Consider the following 19,214-nt stretch of genomic DNA (forward strand, 5'->3'; position numbering starts at 1 on the left):
GGGCTGATGGCTCAGAGCCTGGAGCCTGTTTCCGATTCTGTGTCTCCCTCTCTCTCTGCCCCTCCCCCGTTCATGCTCTGTCTCTCTCTGTCCCAAAAATAAATAAACGTTGAAAAAAAAAAAAAGAGGGCACTTGTGATGAGCCCAGGGTGTTGCGTGTAAGTGATGAACCACTAAATTCTACTCCTGAAGCCAATATGAAACTATCTGTTAAGTAGTTAGAATTTATATAAAAACTTGAAACAAACAAAAAGAACACACCACTAATTGTCTCTGTATAGTGTCCTCATTTGGTCATCCTAAAGTAAGTGTCTCTAAAAACTTCTCATCATCTCTACTATACCTCACTGGAAGTTCAGCTTTGCCATCCAGTTGATCTTCCTGCTAATCCACTAAACTGCCAGGGCTGCAGTGACCGCTCATTTATCATGCTTGGAGGATATGTTTCAGCTCTGATTTTACTTGGCCTTACAAGCATTTGAACTTGTTTTCCTCTTGGAACCGCTCCTCTCCTGCTTTCTTTGGCACCATTCTTTCCTGGCTTCCTGCTGTTTTTTAGGCTGCCTTTTCTGACTTTCTTTCACTAGCATCTCTTCATTCATTTATTCCTTAAATATCCACACTTCCTAGGGTGCCTTTGGACTATCTTTCTCTGAAAACTGTTCTTCCTCATCAGTGTTGTCCATTTACTTGTTTAATCACCGTCTCTGAACTCATGACTTACTAATCAGTATCTTTCCAGAGCCAAAGTCTGACCATCTGACTCTGAGTTGGTTTTTCCTACTTGAACACCTCATAGGTACTTCAAGCTCAGTGTGTCCAGACTCAATGAATAATCCTCTTTCTCAGAGTTGTCCTTCATCTTAAATTCTAGAGACCTAGACATTTTGTATTCTGCTTTCATTCCATGGCTGGTTGGTGACCAAGTCTAGTTATCTGGACCTCCCAAATGGCTCTGAAGTCCATCCTGTCCTCTCCATCCCTGTAGTTTTTGTCTGAGGGCTCATTTTCCCTTAAAAGGACTAATGCTTTAGCTTCCTGACTAATCTTCTTTCCTTCAAACTTGCTGCCTTCCATCCTACCCAGTCTTCATGGTACACCTGGAGTGATCTTTTCAAATGCACGTATCTGTAGCATTCTGAAGCTTAAATCTCTGTATCTCCCTTTGTTGCAAGATGAAATCCAAAATTCTTTTCCGTTTGATTACAAGGCCTTCCATGATCTGGCCTCTATAGCCTTTCTGACTCTTACTTTTATTATGTCAGCTTTGTGCTCTAGACATATCTAACCACTTCTTCCTGGAATACATTATGATTTCATACCTTTGTACATGCTGTTTTTCCTCTCTGGGATGTCTCATTCCTCTTATACCTGTTGTATCCTTGTGGTCAGCATATCCATCTATCTATCCATCATGCATATATGCATGCATCCATTCATCCATCCATCCATCCATCCATCCATCCATCCATCCATTCATCATCCATTCCATCCATCCATCCATCCATCCATCCATCCATCCATCCATCCATCTATCCATCTACCTGTCCATCCCCCCATCCATCCACGCATTCATTCATCATCCATCCATTCATACCTTCATCCATCTATCATTCTTCCATCTATCCATTTCTCCATCCATCTATTCATCTACCTGTCCATCCTCCATCCATCCATCCATCCATTCATCATCCATCCACTGATCCATCCATCCATCCATCCATCCATCCATCCATCTACCTGTCTATCCCCCCATCCATCCATGCATTCATTCATCATCCATCCATTTTTATCTTCACCCATCTATCATTCTTCCATCTATCCATTTATCCATTCATCTACCTGTCCATCTTCCATCTATCCATCTGTCCAGCTATCTATCCATCCATTCGTCTATTCATCCGTTCATCCATCATCCATCTATCCATTATCCATCCATTTATCCATTAAATAAATATTTGCTGAGCAGCCGCTCAATGCCAGACCTGCTGGTCTTCTTATCTGACCAGCTCTGCCCACAGCTTCCACCCCAGAAGAACTGTCATTTCCTCCTTGTAATCCTACCTTTTTCACACTTCCCTTAATACTCACCAGAATCTATAGTGCTGTTTGTATATATGCTCTCCTACTGTGCCCGTGGGCTCATCAAGGAATGGAGCGTGTCTTCATTCACTTTGCAGCCTCAGTGCCAGCATAGAGCCTTACCCATGGGCACAGTCATGTTTGCTGACTGAGGAGTTGCCTTTTTTCAAACCCTGTTGATTTCTAGTGGAGACTGAGGCAGGCACAGAGGTGATGGTTTTTGGAAAGAAGACCTAGTTTTTTTTTTTCCCCTGTAAGGAAGTGAATCTAATCCAAGTCTAAGGTGTGGATCTCACAATCAAGGAGAACCTCATATTCTAGCAGGTTTTCATGCAGCCCTTCTCCTTCTTTTCTCCCTCTACCATCCTGCAGAAGTGGAGGAGACAGGTTGAAAAGTTAAAAGCATGCCATAAACTTCTGTAGGGAGATTTCAAGTGACTCTAAGATTGCTAAATGTGCCTACAGGTTTTATTTCATCCCTTTTTTTTGATGCAGGCACAAGGTGGGGAGAGGAGCAGGGGCTCTGAGACCTTGGTGGAGAGGGATTCTAAGAGAGGTGACATGAATTTGGTACGAGTAGTTGGAGAGACAGGTTTTTGAGCTAATGTGTTCTATCATATTCACATGCTTGAGATGTGAACCATAAACTTATAGTAGAAGCTGTAAACTTAATGTGAGAATCACAAAGATGAGTCACTCTTCAATGCCAAATGATAAAATGTGGCAAAGGAGACTTAAGACTGATAATGGGACAAACTAAAGCAGCAGCAAGGCCTTGATGCTGCTATAACATGTGGCCACTTGAAAAGATGCCAGGCTTTGACCAGCACACCATGGTGCGCTGGAAATGTACTCTTTTCTAATAACTGAGAGAACAAACAGTGTGGAAATATCATTCTGGCCATTTGAAAAAAAAATTTTATAATCCTGTTTGAGAGTAAAATTTTTTGTAAAAGTAAAACCCTTTTGTCAGAAAGGTAATGAATGACTTCTTTTGCTTAACCACTTGAATGGACATTTATTTCATTGCTGTCAGGTACTTCCACCAGAGGTAGAAAATACACGAAGCTTAACATGGCAACTAACCATTAGTTGATGCTCCAAAATGTTTAGGGAGGTTAGATTGAGATTTAATATGACCAGAATATCAGTGACAGCTAATCAGTATTTATTAGCTCTTTCAACAGTAATTTTTGTGCATACCCAGGACCAAGCACAGGGACCCAGTGGGTAGCAGGGGAACAAGAGCCTTCCCTCTGGGATCCACCACCATCTCTCCAGAATAGTTCCATCATTGGGCATGGACTCTAGCCTTTTGGGAGCATGTGCCAGTTTGAAGTTGAAATTTCTAGTTCACCTTGATCCCCGGTTCTACGTCCCTTTCCAGAAGTGGTCTTGATAATTTGATGAAAATAATCAGGTGGAACAATAGCATTGCCCTTCACCTACCTCCATTGACTTGGGTCAAGTTCTGGTTTATCCTGGAATCTCTGGTCAGGTTGAGTATTTCCTCTCCCCTTTTGTTAACAACTGAGAACCCTTTCCCTCCCCAACTCCCCCCGTTGTCTCTTCTGCATGTTGCATTTTAACAATCTCTTATTTTCTTTTCAGAAGGTAAGAGGGGCATCTGGTGGAGCTTTACCAAAAAGGAGGAATTCCAAGATTTTTTTAGGTAATGTAAATAGTAATCCATAATGTGTCCAGATTTTCTGTGTGTGTATGTATGTGCATGTGCATGCCTGATTTGGAATAATAGGTTATTTATTTTTCCTCAGTTTAAGGATAAGAGGTACCAATTTAACTTGGGATGATCTGCCTCCACTTTTGTGTTTATATAGTGGTGAAAGATGCTTCTAGTACTCTTAGTTGGGTTTAGTGTTTTGAAGCAATTATACTTACAGTGACTGGAGACTAATTGTGATTCTGCTTCTGCTCTCTTTTTTCACTGCTCTGAAAGTAGAGACATTTTTTCTTTTTTTAATATTAGCCTAACTATAGACTTTATTCAGATTTCACCATTTTTTCCCATTAGTGTTTTCTTTTTTCTTCCTTCCTTCCTTCCTTCCTTCCTTCCTTCCTTCCTTCCTTCCTTCCTTCCTAGGATCCCATGTTGTATTTAGTTGTCATGTTTCCTTAGTCCTGTCTAATCTTTGATAGTTCCCCAGTCTTTTTTTGTGTGTCTTTAATAATTGTGACACTTTTGAAGAGTATTGGCCAGTTATTTTTGTAGAATGGTCCTCAATTTGGTTTTGTCTGTTTCCTTATAAGTCTGAAGTGTTGCATTTTTGGCAAGAACACCACAGAGGTGATGTGCCCTCCTCAGTGCATGATATTGGGGGCATGTGATGCTGAGGTGTCTTTGTATCGGTGCTGTTAACCTTGATCCCTTTTTAAGGTGGTGTGTCTGCTGGGTTTCTCCACTGTGAAGATTCAGTGTAATTAATAAATAGCTTGGGAGTAATACTTTGAGACTATGCTGATATCTTGTTTCTCTTCAAAGTTTTGCACGCTAATTAAAAAAAATTTTTTTTATGTTTATTCATTTTTGAAAGGCAGAGAGAGACAGAGCACAAGCAGGGGTGGGGCGGAGAGAGAGGGGGACACAGAATCTGAAGCAGGCTCCAGGCTCAGAGCTGTCAGCACAGAGTCCGACGCGGGGCTTGAACTCATGAACTGCGAGATCATGACCTGAGCCGAAGTCGGATGCTCAACCGACTGAACCACCCAGGCGCCCCAGTTTTGTGCACTAATTTTATCATCTGTCATGGGATCTTGCCTGCCACAATGATTACTGTGGTATGTGCCTAGCAGTGATTTTCTTTTCCCTCATTTAGAAGAGCCAGTTTTATTCATGCTAATGAGCATTAATTTCTATATCCTATAATCATGATAATTTTTCACGTTAAGCTTCTGATATGTTTTTGCCAGGAGAAAAAGTGGTTTGATCATTTTTGAACAAGCAAGTTTATATCCCTAAATGCCTAGGATTATTGTTTGAAAGAAATTTAAAAATTGTTTGCATGTTATGATTTCATTTTGGTAAAAAAATCTATACAATATATGCGTATGTGTGTATATGTGTGTATGGGTGTATGCATGTGTGTACATATATGTATGTGTGTGTACATGCATGTGTGGGTATATACATACACATATACATATATAACTGAGAGTCCAGAAAAATCTGGCAAAATATATGCCAGATTGTTAATAGTAGCTCTTTTCTAGTGGAGGAATTGAGGTGATTTTTATTTTCTTCTTTTTGCTTATCTGTATTTAAAGTTTTTCTATAACAAACATGTGCTACTGTTGTAATGAAGAGACACATTAATTATTTGGAAAGGAAATCCATTGGAAACAGTCATGGAGCTGAGTGTCCTTCCTGCCTTGATTCTCTGTTACTCTACACTGAGCTCATGCTTGCAGTCTTCTGTCCTGATTTTCAGTAGTGGTTTACTTTATGAGGCTTATCTGTTGTTGGCTTTTCCAGCCTGACCAATCTTTCCCACCTCTCTATGGTCTTTGGACCACAGCCCAAATCAACCAACTAACCCCAAACCAGCTCAGAATGGGCCTCAAAGCTGAAATGATTGTATGCATTCTGATGCTTTGGTTATTAGCCGCAGGCCCCCTTCTACTAGTAGAGATAATGTAACTTTTTTTTTAATATGAAATTTATTGTCAAATTGGCTTGCAGAGATAATGTAACTTCTGAATTAAATGATATCAGCGTGGCATTCTTAGAGGTGGAAATAATTAAACATTTTTGATTACTGTTGTTACTTTTCATTATTTTCTTGATTGAATGAAGATGTTAGCTGACTTCCTGTCTTTGTGTCTTTTGCCTGAAAGACCTTGTGTCTTTTGCCTGAAAGACCTTGCAGTTTGATTTCTCTAGTGATCATTTTGGTGGTAGAGGATATGGTAAAGTAGCTATTTTAAATTTAACATTTTTTAATGTTTTATTTATTTTTGAGAGAGAGAGAGAGGGAGGGAGAATGAGAGTGAGTGGGGGAGGGGAAGAGAGAGAGAGAGAGAGAGACAGAATCTGAAACAGGGTCTAGGCTCTGAGCTGTCAGCACAGAGCTCGATGTGGGGCTTGGAATCGGGAACGAGGGCATGACCTAGGCTGAAGTTGGATGCTTAACCAACTGAGCCACCCAGGTGCCCCTTAGCTATTTTAAGAATTAAGCCAAAAGTAAGCACTGAGGTTTTGTGCATTATAGTGTGTGGACCTCTTTCATTGGGGAATGCTAACCTACCATTTCATTCCAGTCGATCCATTTCTATAGACTGTGGTCTGTGTTCACTCACTATTCCATATCTCAGGAAACCACAGAATATCCCTAAAACTCACAGTCCAGCAAAGATATTCTATTTGGACTGTACCGGGTTTAAAAAAAAATTTTAAATTTGAACGTCATTGGTATTTTGGGGCTTGCCCAGGCCCTGTTTCTCTCTATTGTTTGTTACCCAGATGCTTCACAAATGAAGTTAGTTACTTCATCTGAGTAAAAATTTGGTTTTGCAAGCCCACCTTTATAGCTCCCTTGATATGATGCTTCATGTCCCCTGATAGCAGTGACTTTTCTCTTGTTACACTGATCACAGCTGTTTTCAAGTTGATGTGGCCTGTGCATTAATTTCAGTGAAGGACCACATTAGGCTTAGATCTGGTGTATGGAACAGAAAACTTAAAATATTGGTGACTTTAAATAAAGTAGATGTATATTTCTCTCTCATGTAGAGGATGTAGGGAAGTATCAAGTCTAGGCTAATGGGATGCCCTCATGTTCATCAGGATCTAGACCCTTCCCATATTTCTGCTTCACCCTCCATCCTGGCCTGTGAGTCTAACTTCATGGTCTCTTCATGGTCGTTACTTTTGTCAGCCTTCTCACAGATCCCTAAGCAACACTTCTGTTTACACCTCTCTGGTCAGAACTTGGTCACGTGGCTGTACCATGTGTTGTACAGGAGACTGGAGAGTACGTAAAATTTATTAGCTGGCGTCATTGAGTAAAGTCTGTTACTAAAGACGCAGGGGAGAGTGACTACTGGGAGGCAGCTGGTAGCCTCTGCCACAGACTCCTTACCTAAAAGGGATGTTGGGTTTTCTCTTCTTGGAGAGGACGAGAACGCAGAACTCTCTTATATAGTCTCTTTATTTCTGTGACTGGAAAGCACTTTTCCATTGCTATCGAAATGTCATCCTGATGCTCCTCTTCCCCTCATAAAATAGATGCAGCTGACTCACGCGTTCTCATCAAAGCTTCTTGTACCCCAGTCGCTTCATGACTTGGTGACCAATTCCTTTTCCACTGGCCTAACGGTGGCATTATAATCATTCATTTATGACTCCAGATTTTATAAGGGAAACTGAGGCCATTAGCTGGTGCTGAATGGCTTATCTAAGTCTCCTGAGCACCATCTTGCCCTTCAACATTCAAGTCAGTCTTCCCGATTACCTTGATGTCCATTCAGGCGAAGTCACAGTTAAGGATCCTTGCCTCAGCTCTAGCTTTAGCTGGTGTATTTTTTTTATTTTTTAAATCAACAGTGACAATTATTAATTTTTGAATCACTTAAATTTTTACTTTTTATATTTAGGGTTTAAAAGACATTTTTAGAACAATGTTTTTTGGACATAGCTTAAAATTGAAAAGTTATGAGGGGCTGTATAATGAAAAGGAAGTTATTCTTGCTTCTCTGTCTCGTAGTTACTTGATTACTGTCTCCAGAGACAAACAGTATTTTCTGTTTGCACATTTTTATATATATTTTATATTTTTCACAGCAATAGTATAGACATGTATCATGCTTTTAGAATTTTTACCTATAGGCAGTTGGGAACCATCAACACTTAGTTTCCAAATTGTACTCTGAGGCACCCTAGGGTGCTACAGTGAGTTCACAGGTGCACCACAAGATATTTTTAACTCTTCAAGGAAACGACAGTGGTACTTGAACATTGCATGACCTATTTTAGTATATGTGCTGCTGAAGCGAGCACAACATTGCATGACCTATTAACTTGCTGTAGTTTTACTATTTGAGTATCCTATAGTCCTTTCAGTGACTTCACCTCTTTGTGAAGCTGATTTTTCGGTGGTTTCTATGACAAAAGGCAGGTACCATGTGAAGATAAATGTGGAACAGAAAATGAGGGAGGCAGCGTTAACATCTGACTCAAGAAGTTGTGCAGTGCCCAACAGGTGCACACATAAGGGATTGTGGTTAAGAGTGAAATAAAACATTTCTTTCAATTTATGTATATTTTTTCAAATGGTTACTAAATCATTAGAACATAAATATTTATTAAGTTGTTTGGACCTAACTACTAAATAAACAGAGCCCTTAGGCATTTCTTTTGGCTTAGGGCTGCTGTGCAAAAATCGTTGGGATGCTTTACGCTGCTGTGTACTGAGAAAGTGGGTAGCTCTGTGTTAATGTTTTTAAGCTAGAGAGGGATGCTATTAGATTGTCTTTTAAAAGATAACTTACAACAGTATGAGAGATTGTGAATTTTTGGGCTAAGCTGATTCAAAACTTACTGTTTTATGAGATGGAAGGAGAGAAGGGGGGAAGGAGAGAAGGGTCCAGGATCTTCAAAGAATACTCCAGGACTCATGATGTGGTTCTGGCCTCATCTTACATACTTTTTTAAAGTCAAGCTACGAATGTGTATAAATGTGTAAATACTTGCTAGTACATTTAATGCATATCTTTGGTATGTCATAAATAGTGTTAAATATTCACATTTTTATTGACTTCCCCTCTTTCCCACCACTTTCACAAGTAGGAGTAAATGAGTCAAGTTCTTTTGTGTCTGAAGTCTGGGACATTGAAGAACCGTCACTAAACCTCAGAGAGCTTGAATTTCCACCTTTTTGGTTTTAGCCCTAGCATTCATACTTGATGAGAAGTAGGTTGAAAACAGAGCGTTTGTGAAAAATTCTAGGAGTGGGCCTGTTCAGAAAACTCAACTGTACCTGTAACGGCCAGAAGGCTCTAGTGAACTCCATTTTGCCATTTCCTTCTGAAGTAGGTCCCAGAACAGGGTCTGTGTTCAAGGAGATTTCCCCCACCTAGTGAAGATCTCACAGCACTAGAGCAGCCAAACTGCTCACCTGTAGGGTACAAACTAGTTAATCTGGTCAGGCTGGGAGAACTCTGAGCTGGGCGTCAGAGCCCTGGTCTGATACAGGGATCTTTTCTTCCATGGTGCTCCTTCCCAGCTTAGGCAAGTCACTTTTGGAAATGGCTATGGTCCCAGCCACTTCTCCCAGGGATCTGAGAGGATCATTGAAGTAGAATTGGGAAAAGATATTAAAAAATTTTTTTTAAGGGGTGCAGGTGGTTCAGTCAGTTAAGCATTGATTTCAGCCTTAAGTCATGGTCTCCAGGTTTGTGAGACCAAGCCCTGCATTGGGCTCTGTGCTGAGTGTGGAAGCTGCTTGGGATTCTCTCTCTCCTCTTTCTATCCCTCCTCTACTTACGTGCTCATGCTCTCTCTCTCTCTCTCTCTCTCAAAAAATAAATAAAATAAAGACTAATTTTATTTATTTATTTATTTATTTATTTATTTATTTATTTATTTATTTATTTTTAGATTTAGAAAAAGAGACCATCCAGGTATTGCCAGTTAATAGCCGTAGTGGAAAGTACCTGCTGGGAGAGGTTGGGTGGGGGTCCTAGTCCTACTGGTCCTTAGGGTATAATTTCTCTGTAGGTTCCTCAACCAGATATTTTGGGGAGTGGTAAGACTCTAATTAGAGAAATTTGGAAATTGTAGATTTATACTTAGGACTGTGGGGTCATATATATTTAGGAGAAACCGTAGATTCGTCCCTTAAAATCAGAGTGTAAGTTACTTCTGCTGACTCTTCTCTCATTTGGATAAAAATGTTTGGGAAAGATCATGTCCCCTTCCATCCCATTGAATTAAAAATAAAAACAGGGGCACCTGGGTGGCTCAGTCGGTTAAGTGTCCGACTTTGACTCAGGTCACGGTCTCACAGTCTGTAAGTTCAAGCCCTGTGTCGGGCTCTGTGCTGACAGCTCAGAGCCTGGAGCCTGCTTTAGATTCTGTGTCTCCTTCTCTCTCTCACCCTCCCCGACTCATACTCTGTTTCTCTCAAAAAATAAATAAACATTAAAAAAAAAAAAAACAACTCTAAGTGTAAAGAAGCTCAGCAAAGGGGTTACCTGGGTGGCTCAGTCAGTTAAGTGTCTGACTCGATCTCAGCTCAGGTCTTGCTCTCTCAGGGTCATGAGTTTAGGCTCTGCATTGGGCGTGAAGCCTACTTAGAAGAAGAAAAAAAAAAGCCCAGTAAAGTTCTGCTTTTTGCACAACAGCAGTTTTGCTTATTATTAAACACATATCAATTACCAATTAAATAAACCCCGAACCCACAACTACCCTTCTGATGCTCTTGCTTAGCTGTTGTCCGTAGCGTATTGGGGTCTTTAACTTCCTGGAGTCTCCTTTCACAGACATTTACTGAGTGTGTGCTATGTGCTGGGTACTGTGCCGGGGCTGGGGGTATGTAAAGTGAATAAGACTGGTTTCCTGCTGTGGCAGCTTACAGTCTGGAAGCATTTGAAGTTCATATCTTCTCCATACTGAGATTTCATAGAAGGATCCCCACGTGATGTCATGGTCTTTCTGAAACTTATTTCAGGATTGCTTTGCAGCTGGGTAACCAAAGGGAAGGGGAGGTACTTTTGATTATGTTGGTTGTCAGGAATGTAGAGAAGGTGTTGATGGTGATTATGGCGGCTGCTATCTGTGGAGCCCCTAATACCTGCCAGATCCTATATGAGATGCCTTAGAACCTTATCTTGTTTAATCTTTTCAACAATGTTTTGGGGGTACATAACATTATTCATAGCTTGCTCCTGAGGAAAATGAACTTGGAAAGAATTTGCCCAGGATTACATAGTTAGTAAATGACAGAGCAGGATTTTTTTTTGGACTTAGTTTGTCATTGTGTTTGGCCAGGTAAGATTTGACTTAGCATTCAGTGAGTGTGTTTTCTGTGGACAAGAGGCACTTAGATAATATGTTATATGAGCCAAATATGTACACAAAAACAAAAGGGTTGTACTTTGGTTCCTTAAAATTGTCATAAAAGATATAATAAAGATTAAAAAGAATAGAAGAAAGCCCACACACTCACTGTTTTCATTTGTTCAGGTTTCCTTCTATTGCTTGTCTGTGGGCATAACTTTTACAAAGCTGTCATTACCATGAAGATGAATTTTGTATTTTTAATATTGCCATAGGATAAATATTTCCATGTTTCTACATAGTCTAAATAAATATTTAAATAATACTCTGTTGGGTTCAACACCATTCTCATTGAACATTTAGGTTCTAATTTTTAAAATTATAGATATTGGGGCATCCAAATTTTTATTACATGTAGAATGTCTGTGAATCATTTCCTTTAAATAAATGCCTTTAGTGACTTTAAAAAAATTTGAAGATCTAATTGCTTTTATTAAATAATTCATGAATTGGGCATCATTCCATCTAGCAAATAATGCCTTTAGTGACTTCTTAAATTCTTAGAATCATCTTTGACATTGCTTTTTGTCAACTTGAACTCTTATAGCTATCTAATAATGTTGGTTATTTTGATATTTCTGATTCTTAGTATTTGGACCTTTTATTAAAAATTATTGAGACTGTGTTTCCCTGTATCTCATTTTCCGCTTAACACTGCCTTCCTTTTGAGAATTCAGGAGCAGCACTGTATACAAAAAGATACTAAGTTTGTGATTGGAGGCAAACAAGAAGGTAATAACAGAACCTAGATCCTTTGGTTCTCAGGCAGCTGCTTCGTCTGGGAAAATAACTTCTTCCTATCTATAGACCCATGTTTGTGTACCTGTTTATGTGTGGTGTGAGTGGAATATGGCTCAATCGCTCTTTGTCACCATAGTTCCAAACATCTAAATATACAAACATGATCTGGGATCCTGGCATCCATGTGAATGTAAGGCTGAAATGTCCAAGGAAATACTGTGACAAGACATTTCCTTGAGCCTTCACCTAACCTTTAGCAGAGATTAGCCAAGCAGATAGGTGATGACTTGATAAATAACAGGCTAGAGGAGCTCAGTTTTCTTACTGGAAATTCTGCACAGCCTGAGGACAACAGGACTAGTTATATTATGGAGTTTTCCCCTCTGGTTTACAATGCAGTATTTTAATAACTCCTAGAGGGGGAAGGGGACAGAGAGAGAGACGGAGACAGAGAGAGGGAGGTTGACATTTTATTTTTAAAAAATAGCCCTCATTCATTGACTACCCGTTATGTGCCTGATCTCTTGTCTACAATTTCTTACATACCCTTGTATAAACTGTGTGAGGTAAGAGCTGTTATCTCCATTCTACACGTGAGGAAACTAAGGTTTAGAGAGTTTGTGACTTGCTCAAAGTTACATTAAATTTTGGAGCTGGGATCGAACCTTGGGTTATCACTTCTGAAATCCTGTGCTTTCTTCCATCTTACAGTGTTACGAAAGACATTCCAACCCATTCTTACGCAATCAGGAGCCTGGTACCCGGCAAATCATAATTAACAATTTATTCCTTTAAAAATCTTTAAGAATTGAATATCTAGCACGTGTATCTATTTTAATTGTAAAGCTGTATGATAGGACTCAGTCTTTATACATCTGTCACTTATTAGTAAGTATTCACAACTTAGGAAAGATGGTAGACCTACATTTACTCCTGGTTTGGGGCAGATGGATGGTTGTCAGAGGAGGGAATCGTAAATGTCATGACCTTTGTTTGTCACTGCTGTGGATTTCTGGCTTTCCCAGTGAGTGCTGCCTTGGTGTAGAATGTTTTCTCTTCACTTCTTGTTCTTTGTTTTTGTTTTCTCCTCAGATCTAGATACTGATGACGATTTAAATAGCGACGATTATGAATATGAAGATGAAGCCAAACTTGTTATATTCCCAGACCACTATGAAATAGCACTACCAAATATTGAGGAGTTACCAGCCCTGGTCAGTGAGTGTGCACGGCTGCTAGCTAGATGCGCGTGACTCTCTGTGTCAGGTGTGTGTGCGTGTGCGGTGTGTGTGCATGTGGAGGTGGGGAAGGAGGGTTGAATGAGAGAAGAGGAGAATGAGCACGATCATGAGCATACTGCTTCTTCTCTGTGAAAGGGTCTTGCAGGGTGAGGTCTCAGTAGTGTTGGGCCAGATACCCTTTGCTGTGCGTTACTCTCGGTGCTGTACAAACATTGGGTTGGCCTCCCCCCAGGTGGCCTGGCTCCCCACTCCTGCTCCGTGAGCTGGTCCCCTGTCTCCCCACCAAGGTGGGCTGGCCTCCGCCAGGCGAGCTGGCTTCTTGCTGCTTGTAGTTCACAGTCTGTTGCTTAGATTTTCACACTGTGCCCCTTGAGATATGCAGGGGCTGCTGGAGAGGGGTGTCTTCTCCTGAGAGGAGTGGCTATATTTTTATATCTTCTGCATGTTAGCCCTCTGTATGAGATTTTGTTTGGGGGAGAAATAAGGACTTCTCTGCCAAAACAACCGCAACACGATTATAAAAATAACCAAACGTTTACAAATCACAAGTCTGCGGGAGCTCTGTGGTAATGTGAGACTCCTTGAAAGTTTTGTTCCTCATGAGGACTAAGATTACTTTCTAGGTTTTAACATTTAGATTTAGTGGTGGATTTCTTTTCTCTTCCCTTCCCTTGTTTTTTTGTTTTTTGTTTTTTGTTTTTTGTTTTTTGTTTTTTTTTTTGTGGAATGACTTTCATCTTCCTGAGCAGCTGTGAGGAAGCCAGGTTCTGTTTTAGTTTGAGGCTGTGAAGGGGCGTGGAGCTTCTACAAGGACACAACTGTGTTTCCTGTTCTTTCCTGTATCGTCTCCCTCACCCCATCCTTCTCTGCTTTGTTCTCTTCCCTTTCTTTTCCTCTTTTCCAATCTGTGCATACCCTGAATTGTCAGAGCCTGGCCACCAGTAGTAGTGGGGTCAGGGTCAGTTGAGTTTAGGTATGCTAGTTCTTTTTTTTCCCCTCCTCACACTCCAGAACAAAAGCCAGGTGTTTAGGTCCCGGAATCTTCAGGACATTGTGTGACTCTGTGTCCACAGCCACCTGCTCACTTGCCTCTGCCAGGAGGGGGAGGGTGTTTGTGCTTGGGGTTCCCATGTCATTAGGGACCAGGTTTCTACCATACAACCTCTTTTGCCCCTGACCTACTTTATCCCTAAATACAAGACCACAGAAATGAAAATGTTGTGTATTTACCTATTGTAGTTCTTTCCTTTAATTATTATATGTGACCTATCCTTTTTAGTGCTAAGTGCAAAGTGTTTAGCAGTGCACAGAGAATTAAATTACCTCTCCTTTCTCCAGTTCCCTGTGTTGACTCATGTGGCTGTTACCAAGGATAAAATATGAGTGGGCAAAATGGTCTTACCTCGTCCCATTACCTGAAATTATATACTAAAGCTTGTATCTCCATGATACTGAGAGTACTTACTGCCTGCCCTTGTTTAATAAAACTCTTATGTCTGCTGTTGGAAAAGAAAGAAAGAAGCACATTGTGAATAAATGTCATGAGAAATAGTTTTTCTCTCGCTCACTTATGAAGGAAAAGTCTGTGTGAAAAAAGTTGATGAAAGAGCCTTTAAGTGTTTTTTAATTATTCTTATATTCACAATATACTTTGATCTCACTCACTTAAGAAGGAAAAGTCTGTGTGAAAAAAGTTGATGAAAGAGCCTTTAAGTGTTTTTTAATTATTCCTGTATTCACAATATAATTTGAAGTGTGAATACTTTTAGTTAAAATTGAAGTGTCATAGGAATCTGAATCCAGCAATAAATGTTATAATTTTTAACACAGAATCTTTTAGAATTAAGAAATACTTAAAAAGAATTTTTAAAAAAGGGGAGAGGGAGGATTATTTGGAAGTTGGGGTGGAGAGATTGAAGTAAACACCTGTATTTATCTGATGGTAAAATAATAGGATTTATTTATTTATATAATAGGATTTATTTATTTATTTATTTAAACCTAGCTCCTGTATTTTCTTTTTATGCTTCTGCTACATATTTGGTGTTTGATATTCTCTTTTTAAGCTTTTAAATTACAAACATTATTGAGCTCAAAATCACCCAACCAGATGACTCTTGCTTCATCTTTTGAGCTTCTCATCACAGAAAAAATTGCGTTTAAGATAGGAACTCCTTGGATGGTCCCGGACAGTTAAACCACCTCTCAGTGATGCAGAGTTCACAGACACATAGCATTTGAAGCTCAGTAGGGATCTTACAGCCTGAAATCTAATGCCGCATTTTAGATACCAGGAACTCAAGCAGTGGTGTGCTTGTAAATATTTAGCAACCAGCTCCCTGGGGGAAAAGCCCTGCTTTGTAGTGTTTGATGATTTCCATGGTGTAAATATTCCCACCATGGCTGATTTCAGGCTAACATGATGTCTCTGAATGCAGTGTTGAAAAGAGAACGCGCAGTAGCACACCATTAAACAGAATTTCCACCAGTCACGTAACGTAGATGTAAATAACCTCAAGAGCACACGGAAGATCGGAAGTTATAGTAGAACAGGAAGTGAAGAGTTTTGAATATTTGTTACCTTTTAAAAATGTATTTTACTTAATTGTAAGTTTTTGTAAGTTAATTACAAAACTAATGGCTGTGCTTAAGAACCGTCTTGCAGAATTTCTTAAAATTTAACAATCAATTTTGTAAGCCAGTTTGAGTCAGTTCCAGAACACTACTGAATTTGAAGCCTATGGAGACCTGGGATGGAGCCAGGACTAGTATCACGTTCTTTGTCTTCACTCTGGACAACAAATCCAGGGAACCAGAGAAAGATAATTCATAGTATAATTACAGGATAATGGATTCTGATCTTCAGCTGTGATCCATACAAACGGTCACTAAGTGATTTCAGATGATACTCTGAAAACACTAGATCAGTGTTTTATAGTGGCCCAGAAGTTTAAGGAAATTTTGTTGAATGTCACCAAGAAGCGTATTCAAAGAAAAGAGAGAACATTATAGTCAAATCTTGGTCAACATTATTGTGCATTGCAAACCAGAGCACTTTAAAAAGATCTAATGGGGTGGAGAAGATTCAGAGGAGGACAGGGAAGGGATTGAGGTAGTCGTTGAAGCAACAAAGAGATTGTAATAACAGACCAGACTAAAAAGATTCGGATGTGTAGTTAGAAGTGCTAAGGCAGCACAGAAGTGTTAAGGCAGTCCAAACCCATAGAATCAGGAAGGGGGTTTATGGTGACCTCAGCCCTGTTTTCTAGGGTCATTCCTGGAATGAAGTGGGAGATGAATTTTGATAATTGAAAGAAAAGACTAATTGTATGTATAAAAGTGTTTGTAGTGAGAGATGAATGGGAATATCTCTTAAATTTTTTCTTTAATGTTTATTTTTGAGGGAGAGAGAGACAGAGAAAGACAGAGAGAGACAGAGCATGAGGGGGGGAGGGGGGGAGATGCAGAATCGGAAGTAGGCTCCAGGCTCTGAGCTGTCAGCACAGAGCCCAATGTGGGGTTTGAACTCACGAACCATGAGATCATGACCTGAGCCAAAGTCCGACGCTTAACTGACACAGCCACCAGGTGCCCCAGGAATAGCTCTTTAATAGGTTTAGATATATTTATGGATGCCTGACGTGTAATGGAGTATAAGCTTTTTTTTAAAAAAATGTTTATTTATTTTGAGAGAGAGAGAGAGAGAATGAGAGTGAGAGAGAGAGCAAGCCCATATGAGTCAGGGAGGGGCAGAGAGAGAGGGAGAGAATCCCAAGCAGGCTCCATGCTGTCAGCACAGAGCCTGATGTGAGACTCGATCTCAGGAACTGTGAGCCGGAATCAAGAGTCGGACGCTTAACCAACTGAGCCACCCAGGCGCCCCGGAGTATGAGTTTTTTTGAAGGCAGAGACCTCTTCCTTATTCCTGACTGTGTCATCACTTGGTAGTACCTTGCAGTTTTATGCCACAGAAGGATAGGATTTGATGTTCACAGCAGACCGCTCTGGCTGCTATGCAGAAGAGGGGCAGGAGTAGGAGAAAGGAAACTGCAAGGAGGCTGCTGTGTAGCCGTCTGGGTGAGCTGTCTTAGTGGCTGGGACAAGAGGAGTGTGGTTGAAGTTGAGAAGAGGAAGGTTCCAAATAGAGTTTGCATGTAGGAGTGATAGGAATTGCTCATGGTTTGGGTGGGGGTGGATGGCAGCTGAGGAAACTTCCTTCCTTGTCTCTTAATGAATTCTAGGGCCACCCAGGGGAAAATACTCTGCCATGAAGTTCAGCTAATTGTGTGGGATCTTAGTGATGTAGAATACAAACCTAAATTGAAAAAAAACCCATTAAAACCATTCAGTGGCTTTTATTATATTCAGAGTTGGGCATTCATCGCCACTATCTCATTGTAGGATATTTTCATTAGCCTGCAGCCATCACCCCTCAACCTGTCATCCCTCCCAGCCTCTGGCAATTACTAATCTACTTTCTGTCTCTGTGGAACTGCCTGTTCTGGACGTTTCATATAAATGGAATCATACGATGTACATAGTTCTTTGTGGCTGGCCTTTTTTAAACCTTACATATATTTTCAAGATTCACTCATGTTGTAGCATGTATCAGGACTTCATTCTTTTTCATTGTTGAATTTCCATTGTGTAGACATATGATATTTTATTTATCCACTTATCATTAACAGGAATTTGGGTTGTTTCTGCTTTTTGGATGTTATAAATAATACTTCTGTGACATATGTGTACAATAGTCTTTGTATGGGTACATATTTTCATTTATCTAGAATACATACCTAGGAGTTGAATGCTAGGTTATATGGTAACTCTGTTTAACCATCTGATGCCTAGGTATATTTAACCATTTGAGGAGCTGCCAAACTGTTTGCCAAAGTGGCTGTACTATTTTACATTCCCACCAGAATATGTTTTTAAAGACAGCTAGAGATAGTTTTTATAGCATTAAGTAAATGGCAAATGTGGTGATAAGGCATATGTCCAGGATCATAACGGTTTGGGAGAAAGCAGAGAATTTGCATCCCCTTCCCCTGTGGTCAGTTGGTGCCAAGCTGGACATCACTGATTTGCTCATGATGTCGACTGATCTGGCACAGAGACACCTAGGCCTGTCCCCATCCAGGGTCACATTTGCACCAGATTAAGAAATGGAGCTGTGCTGCTTGCATTCCATTCAAATGCCCTTGACCACATGCCATTGTGTGATGAGTTGAGGATATTGGATATCTGGGTGTATATTTGTTAGGAGGAAAACACACCAGTTGGGTAAATCCTAGGCATTCCTGTAGCTAATGTCACTCTTGTAAATTGTTCGCCGTATACTTTTCACTCAGCTTGCTAAGAAATCGTTAAATCTGACTCCTGTGCTTGGGTTTACAAACTGGATTTGGTTTCTTGCTATCTTGTGTCATTATCAATAATATTGCACACTCCAGGTTAGGGATTAAACCTAGCTAGATTCATGGAGAAAGTGCTGGAATTAGCTAGCTAGGATCTTGCTTTTATGGCAACTGCTGTTTGAATTTTCTTGGATTAGCCTGTATTTATTAATAAAGTTTTAAATTTGTTTTCTAGAAGTTGATGTTCTCTCAAACTGTTTTTACATATGATACCTGGGTTTGTCTTACAGGTAACAATTGCTTGTGATGCAGTTCTCAGCTCAAAATCTCCATATAGAAAGCAGGACCCAGACACATGGGAAAATGAATTGCCAGTATCCAAATATGCCAATAACCTTACCCAGTTGGACAATGGAGTCAGGATTCCTCCAAGGTGAGCATCAGCTGGTGAAATGGAACTTTACCCCTTAAAACTGGGCAAAGGAATATTTACTTTTCTACCTTTTCTCTGAATTAGCAGTTACACATATTTTTACCAGATGCCTTTGATTAAAAATAAGCTCAAAATTCTTTCCAAAAATATCTTTACCTTTGTGGATTCTGAACATGTCGAGCCCATACCCCTGAGCCCATCCCACCCTTAGGTTTCCAGTGGCAGGTACCTGCAACTCTTTGCTTGAGGGCTTTCTCTGGCTGCTTGAGGCTAGGTAGGCCTGGCCA

At 40.2% G+C, this 19,214-nt stretch overlaps 1 protein-coding gene across 1 annotated transcript in view; it reads left to right on the plus strand.

The window, feature by feature from the left end:
* USP13 (ubiquitin specific peptidase 13) overlaps positions 1–19,214 on the plus strand; it is a 120,186-nt gene that overhangs the window by 31,490 nt on the left and 69,482 nt on the right. The window contains exons 3-5 of the mRNA XM_025913585.2: positions 3,694–3,754; positions 12,989–13,110; positions 18,785–18,927. Coding sequence (XP_025769370.2) covers positions 3,694–3,754; positions 12,989–13,110; positions 18,785–18,927 — 326 coding nt within the window. The remainder of the gene's footprint in view (positions 1–3,693; positions 3,755–12,988; positions 13,111–18,784; positions 18,928–19,214) is intronic.

This window comes from Puma concolor, chromosome C2, assembly GCF_028749965.1.
Source record: "Puma concolor isolate L17-30 chromosome C2, mPumCon1.1.hap2, whole genome shotgun sequence".
Taxonomy (NCBI): Eukaryota; Metazoa; Chordata; class Mammalia; order Carnivora; family Felidae; genus Puma; species Puma concolor.